At 42.5% G+C, this 7,882-nt stretch overlaps 1 protein-coding gene across 1 annotated transcript; it reads right to left on the bottom strand.

Annotated features, from left to right (window-relative positions):
- Positions 1–1,081: 1,081 nt before the first annotated feature.
- On the bottom strand, positions 1,082–2,327 carry LOC120435266 (protein FAM170B-like). Its single transcript, XM_039604504.1, has 3 exons — positions 2,121–2,327; positions 1,866–1,953; positions 1,082–1,168 (listed from the first exon to the last, which is right to left on the bottom strand). Exons 1-3 carry the CDS (start codon positions 2,321–2,323, stop codon positions 1,082–1,084), a joined length of 378 nt encoding a protein of 125 aa, XP_039460438.1. The 5' UTR covers positions 2,324–2,327.
- Positions 2,328–7,882: the final 5,555 nt, after the last annotated feature.

Raw genomic sequence — 7,882 nt, 5'->3', positions numbered from 1 at the left:
TCATTAAATAAAACGCTATTAAACACATGTAAACATATGATCTCTGAACTCGCAAGTCCGTTCACGCGCAAGGTCCGTTCACGCGCAAGGTCCGTTCACGCACATGGACGCGAGGGGATAGGGAGGGGTGTGGGGGTAGGGGTGTGGGGGGGTGTGGGGGTGTGGGGGGGGCAAAAAAGCTATAGGTATATTACTACTGTGGAAGTAAGCATCACAGTGGCTTTCAAACAAAATCCAGTAAATACTAACCCTTTCAAAGGAGTCTCAAAAATTATTGTGAGACATTCCCATTTCATTTGGCCCAATTTCCCTATCAAAAGCACCAACAATCCCACCGTCTATCTCCGACAATGCAAGATATGAAACCAGACATCCAGTAAAATGTGAAACTGTTCCACGCTTGTTCTGGAGTCCTGAGTAGGTTTTCAAAACTTCCTTACCATTTATTCTGCACATCCCTGAAGACATTAATACAGAGGGCACATTGTGAAATCTTTAAATGTATAGAAATAATATCTTTGATTACCTAACTTACAAAATAAATACCATGTAATAGTGTATCTTTCAATACTCTTTTTGCTGCATCACAAAACTACTTCAAGTTTCCCCATCATTGCTAAAAAGTATTAACAATCATTTTTGTGATCTTGGAGGGATGAAAAAAAAAAAAAAAATCACATGAAGTTTTACTACACACCTCCTTCCATCAGGCCTCCCATGTTAGCAAAGCATTGTTAAATTTGTGATTGACATGACATTGGCCAATCAGATGAAAGGAAAAAAAAAAATAGGGTCAAAATTCACACTTGTAACTTGACTGCAGAGTTTCACACTTATTTTTTGGCTAAGTCCACACACAAATTTTTTTTCTCGCCTCGCACTCACAAATTCTTTTTACACAGACAAATCCTGATTTACAAGTACAAAATATTTATGACCACAATTTGAACCCATACATGACCTCTGAGGGCTGCTGGCAAACCATGGACATGCACAGAAGCATGATCAGAGTAGAGATCAAAACACCACCACAGGACTTTAACCGACATTATTTTAAATTCAAAACCTTCAGTGTACACTTTTATACTAGAACAAAGAGTGTATACTTACAGGGAAGCGCAACTGCTCTGTCTGGTGGTTGAACAGCTCTAGGGTGAGATTTCTCATTCTGTAAAAATAAAAGACATGCTGACCATACTCATCATCATGTCATACAGCTTTAATGTACAGTAAAGGATACAAAAAACAAGGCAAAACGAGGGGAAAAAGAAAGTTTATCCCTGCCTAGATTTATAATCTAAGGTTAACTATAACAATGTGACACCAAAAAAACAAAAACAAACCATGAGTATGAACCTGAACAGAAAACACGTAGTAAACGTGAGACCTGGAGAAAGATGAAACAAGACAAACAGACGACTGGACTTAACAGTGGAAGACAGGACTTAAATACACAGAAGGCTAATGAGGGAAGTGCTGGGGAGACACAGCTGACACATATCAACATGATGCCACAGGGGAAGTTAAACAAAACACATTGAAAGTCTTGTTTCTATGTTCAAAATAAAAAACAGGAATATATCGCCTATTGTCATTATTGGACTAACGAGTCTCTGTTGGAATTTTTTTTTTTTTTTTTTTTTATCGCCCAACCGCACCTTGTCCATAACCTTTTGTCCAAGTGACTCCAGCATGACACTGTATAACTCCCCAAAGCTGCACTGGTCAAAGAAAATGATCCTGCATCCTGAATTTGTCACGTCAAAAATATAGCACGAGTCAGTCCCTAAGCCTGATAGCTGGCCTTTCTCTTTGATCAGGTCTTTGATCGCCTCCTATTTCACATCATAAGGGATGTTACTTACAGAAACATCAGCTCTTTTTCTGGCATGGCGACCACGTTTCTTTTTGAGCCTCTTCTTCCTGCCAGGCCCCAAATGCACGCCAATCAAGCTAGAAAAACATGTACAGAACTTACTTAAAGCACACTGGGGCTGCTAGTTTACCATTAATAGCATTATTTTTTTAATTAAAAAAAATGTCACTAAAAAAACATTATCGTAGTTAAAGAAAACAAATTAAGCCAACGAACTGACAAGCCTCAATATGAATGAACTTACCCCTGCTGCAATGGCTCCTCTTTTAATGGCTGCTCCTTAAAGGGCAGCGGCTGCGGCTGCTGCTGCTGCTGCGGCAGCGGCGACAGCTCGTACTGCACCGGCTCCTGTTTCAGGGCTACTTCCTTGACAGACATTTTGTAGGCACCGTCATTCGGAGGCTGAATTTGAGGGCTAGGCTGGCCCTTGCTCTCTTCATCTATCATTTTATGGCGGTTGGCAAACAACTTTAATTGCATTACTGCCACCTTCTGGACTGGAGTGTGGATCGGAACAGCTTTACTTATACTCTCATATAAATACCTGTTGCTCTAAAACACCCAAATATTGCTGTAGTAATACTTTTTGTTGCTGTCCATATCCCTTCCTGCTCCAATAACAACAACAACAACAACAACAACAGGAGTGAGGCACTGAATGAACTGCATCAGCATCTCAGTGAGTAGCAGATGGCCCACCCAGATGCTTTTCTCATCCTAGCGGGTGATTTCAATCATGTAGACCTAGAGCTGGGCGATAAAACGATAACGATATGTATTGCGAAATAACTTTTTCTCGATAGAAAAATTAAACTATTGCGATAGACCTCATCTCTCTGTCCTCTTAAAAAAAAAAAAAAAGAACAGCCAATCCAAATTAAGTAGCGCAGAGCCGAACCAATCACAGCCGCAGCGTCACGTCACATGACTTGTTACGTACAGCACAAGCGCCAAGGCGCACATGTGTATTTGTTTTGCAGCCGGGCTGCCGGGTAATGAAGGAAAGGAGTTTGCCGACTAGAGAAAAATCAACCGAGAGCGTGGCGAAGGTTACCAAGAAAAACAGATGATGGTTCCAATGTTGGAGAGATTGTCAAACGGAAGGGCCACAGAAGTTCCGTGAGTGTGAAGGTATTTCGGCTATTTCAAGTCTGACAAAAACAGAGTAGCGCGCACTGTAAATTGTGCCGAAAGCAAGTCTGGAAATACAATAAAGCGGTGCATGCTCAATCTCTGACTGAAAGCGCTGATTCGTCATTCGGCTTTTGTCAGACTAAAGTAACTGTTAAAACTGTTTGAAAAGCTAAGCTATACAACAAGGAGAGATTGATGCTACGTCCACACGTGCCGGGTATTTTTGAAAACGCAGAGTTTTCTGTGCGTTTGCACCTTTCGTCCACACGTGTGGGCGTTTTCAGTCACTGAAAACGGAGATTTCTAAAACGCCTGCCAGGGTGGATATTTTCGAAAACTCCGTTTTTGCATTTACGTGTGGACGAGAAAAGCGGAGAAAACGCAGCGTCAAAGATGTGCGCCTTTTTGACGTCACACTGTACGCCACGTTATTGTTTCGTGAAATGAATTTCTACAATACTGTTACTGTTAATTGTACTCTCTGCAGTGTTTAAATGCTTACATATACACACATAGTTACTGTCCCTCCACACATACGACTTGGTTCTGTTTCTATGCCCCATCTTTGTTTACTATCTCCTACCGAGGCTTCTAGACTTCTGATTGGCCAACATTTCTACGGTTAGGAATATATCGCCACCTGCTGCTTTGGCATGTTCCTAGCAGCGTTTTCCTTCATTTCTGCGTTTACATGTGGGACGGGATTATTTTTAAAACGCAACGGAAAATCTCCGTTTTCAAAAATACCCGTATGTGTGGGGCGTAGCCTGAGAATTTCCTTTTAGTTCTCAGTTTATTTGATATTGACAAAAGTTAGTCAATTTTGTCTGTTCTTCTGTAAAACGACCTAAGATTTATTTTTAGAATTAAAATTTTGTTTCTAAGTGGAATTGACAATTTAGTGGTCTGTTTTGTTTCTTCTGCTTTGAAACTTAAACGCTTTAGCGGCTGCCTTTTGTGTAGTTTACAATATTTGCCTTTATCTGAAACTGAAGTCTCATGTTCCTTAAGTACATCTACCCTGTTGAACTTATTATGGGAAATAAATATTTTAATTAAAACAAGCTGCTAATTATTTCACATTTTACTTGTGAGCAACGGCACATTTAAATCTTACAAATATAGTTATTTGGCTTATATCGTGATATATATCGTTATCGCCTGAAATGAAAAAAGCATATCGTGATATGAAAAAATCTTATATCGCCCAGCTCTATGTAGACCCAAAGACTGTGTTTCCCAAACTGCATAAATACATTAAGTTTCCTACATGGAGAAACAACAAAGCCCTCCCCTCCCCCACCTTGGTGCCTTTGATCACACCACTGTTATGCTAATGCCAGCATACAGACCCTTGTTCAAAGTCACCAAACCAGTTTGTAAGCAGCTACATGTGTGACCAAAAGGGCCCTCAGAGGCACTGCAAGACTGTTTTTCCACCCAACATGTTCTCATTCCTTAAGCATAATATTGTTTGGAGAACTGTTTGGACTCAATCTACACGTTTGTTCATTTTACTTAAATCGCTTTGGAAAACACTATTTAACATCATTAAAGTGCTGGTTGAGGACAGAGAATCTTCACATAGAATGTGCCTGCAGTTAAACACTATAACTAATTACCTCCCCCAGCATCCTAGATGTGTGTGTGTGTAGCAAATGGACTGTGTTGTTGGGGTCCACTCTGGCTTGTGCTCCACAAATAGAGAACATTTCATTTATCATAGAAGCTACCGGACAAACATTTATTCTGCAACCTAGACATCCACATTACTCACACTCTCACATAACATATATATAGGGCCTTGGGGTGGGCACATTTTACAGCATCCAGAGGATGGTCGGTGTATTCAACCCACCTCTGACGCTGGTGCCCTACCCTCAATTTTAATGCATATAGACACTGAGGGTTTCGGGAGGAGCCGTGCTGCTCTCTGGCAGGAAGCACCATGCCCTCCTGTGTTTTAAATGCACTTTAGAACAGCACACAGCAACACTACATATGAGCGGGCGGAGGGAGGTTTGGGGTCTTCACTCACCCCGGTTTTGTTAGCCATCAGGGCTGGGGGGCTGGGAGGAGCTGCTGGCCGTCAGATTGGGGTCTGGGATGCGGGGCCTCCCTGCTACTGCAGATAATGGGGCGGTCCGCTTGCCTCCACCCCAGAGAGAAGGGTTACACCTCCTGGGTCTAGGTGCGGCTTGCCCTCTGGGGCGGGGTACCTGGACCTAGGATATAGAGTATGTTTGGGGAGTGCGATTGTCTCTGCAGTGTCTGTTTGTGTCTGTCTACACGTTGGGTAAGTGCCAAGTATTTGGTTGTGTATATGGGGGTGGGAATGCACGTTTGAGTCTGCATGCGCCTGTTCGTCTGTATCTATATGTCAGGTTTGGTCTTAGACTCGACCTCTCTGGGAACATCTCAGGCCCTCCAAAGTATGGAGGCCTATCTCCCCTCACCACACTCCCTGCCGGTGGCTGATGCCCTCAGACGTTGGTGTGCTGGTGGTTCTTGTCGACTGGGGCTGGGCGCTCATGTATGTACGGGCTCACTCCTGGTGGCCGATTGGCGGGGCCTGGTGCCTGTGGCCCGGCTGGGCCCCTTCTGGGGATGGGGTGCCCTCAGGCCTCTGGCCTCTGGGCCTGAAGCTCGGTCCTCTCCGGGCGCAGCTGGCTGCCGGCAGAGCCCAGCGGGCACGCCACTGCAACCCCTCTGGCCTCTGCTCCGTGGCTGCTGGGTGACCTCTCGTTTGGGGCTCTACTCAGCTCTTCCCAGGAGGGTGGCACGGTTCCCCCCTTGGTGGTCCTCCTTGGGTCCTCATACTCTGGGGCCTAGATCTCCTCCAAACCTGCTTCATGCCCTGGGGGACGGGGCTATGGCTCCCCACACTCCCTAGCAGATCGTTACATGGAGAAACCTTTGGAATACAAGCGTGCTTATCCACACAGGTGTACACACGGGTGTTCACAGACACAAACTACACCTTTCTTGGCTGCTGCCTCAAAGCACATTGTGTGCTGTCGATCTTGCGTGCTGCACAATAGCATTTGATATTTAGTATCTACTGTTATCTACTGCTAACTAGTTTATTGTGATGGTGCTGTATTTATTATGTTGCTGTTTTTTGTTTTTTTTTTGTTTTCTCTTCTGTTTCTTATCTCCATACAGTTGCATTATTAAGGTGCTGGGTGAAAGAGTAAGTCCTCAACTCCTGAAACATGCAGCAGGTTCAGTTTGATGTAACATATGTGCGTTTTTTTCTCTCTGTTTTTGATGCAAATACCTTAATAGTAAAACTTAGTTTTTAAGTTTACTCATAAAAATTATGTCCCTCCAACTACTTTTTCCACATTATTCAAAGCTATTTTTAAGTGTTATGTAATTAATTACAGTAATTATGAAAACTATTTATATAAAACTAAGTTAATCATTTAATATATTAAGTTGCTGCTTGTTAGGTCTAATTGTTGAATGTTGCCATTGTGTTTCTTAAATTTGTACAGTCTTATTTCAAGAAGTATTATCAAAGCCATTCCTTTTATCCTTTGTGTTGGGGGAGGTTTTATTGTAGATACATCCTATCTGAAAGATCTGTTTCTTGTGTTGTAAGCTTCCTGCTTTTATGACCCTTTTGGTCATCAGCAGGTCACACAAACGCACCCCCAAAACACACACACACACACACACACACACACACACACACACACACACACACACACACACACACACGCAAACACACACACACACACACACACACACACACACACACACACACACACACACACACACACACACACACACACACACACACTGACAACAACAACTACAGACACATCTGTGACTGTGATGAACACCTGAGTGTAAGACGAGGACTGAATATGATACAGTAACAGTCACATATGAATGTGTGTAACAGAGCATGATTATGTGTTATACATATATCAGAAATATGTGACATTTAACAGTCAAATCTCTCTGAACATGAAACCAGTGTTAAACCATTTCAGTCTCAGTCAGTGTTACTGAAACATTCATCTCCAACAGCATCACTGACACAGACAGTTGGAGCAGCTACAGTCAAATCATTGATCAGTGTTTTTATAACATGAGCTGCTGTTGCTGCACTAGTGCTGCTGCTCTCTGTCTCTTATTGTAGGTCTTTAGCTAACAACATCAAGTGTCTTCATGTGACTGTTGTCTAATGTTCAAATGTAGATAACACCACCTGCACCACCCTGTTCCACAGCACAGCCCTCTCATGTAGGCTTGGCTGCAGCACATATTAGCAGCTGCAGTGACATCAGCTTTCTGTGCAGAACTAGACAGGAGATCCGCTCCATAGTGTCATCACATCTACAGACTGTTACATATTCTCACCTGGTAATAAGAAGCTGCTCACAGCTCCAAGATTAACAGACTGAAGTGAGAGGTCTGGAAAATGCTTTTGCCATGATGTAATCTGTAATTTCCACAAAGCATGCTGATCAGTGTGATTTTCAATGATTGAACTGTAGTAGAGACGAGCAAACATATTGGTACATCTGAGAAGAGAGAACTTTTGTTATGAAAATGATTTTAATCTTTTACACATGATTGCATTTGAGCTTATTAAAGAGCTGTGGCTCCTGGTCAAGTGAAGGTCAGAAACTCTTGGCAGACGTTAAGGATCAGCCAATACACGGTGAGGAGGACAGGAGCTCTGAAGGGAATGGCAACACACCTGCTTACATACGCCTGGAGTGATTTTTTATCTTTTATTACTTATATTCTTTAAAGTTAAGATTTAAGTTTTTATCATTTATACCTTATATCTGTTGAGTAAGTTTTAAGTTTCAGTTCAGTTTGAGTAAGTTTCCTTCATGGTTCGAGTGTGAC

This window comes from Oreochromis aureus, linkage group 3 (assembly GCF_013358895.1).
Source record: "Oreochromis aureus strain Israel breed Guangdong linkage group 3, ZZ_aureus, whole genome shotgun sequence".
Classification (NCBI taxonomy): domain Eukaryota; kingdom Metazoa; phylum Chordata; class Actinopteri; order Cichliformes; family Cichlidae; genus Oreochromis; species Oreochromis aureus.
This window is presented reverse-complemented; position numbering and strand designations above follow the sequence as displayed.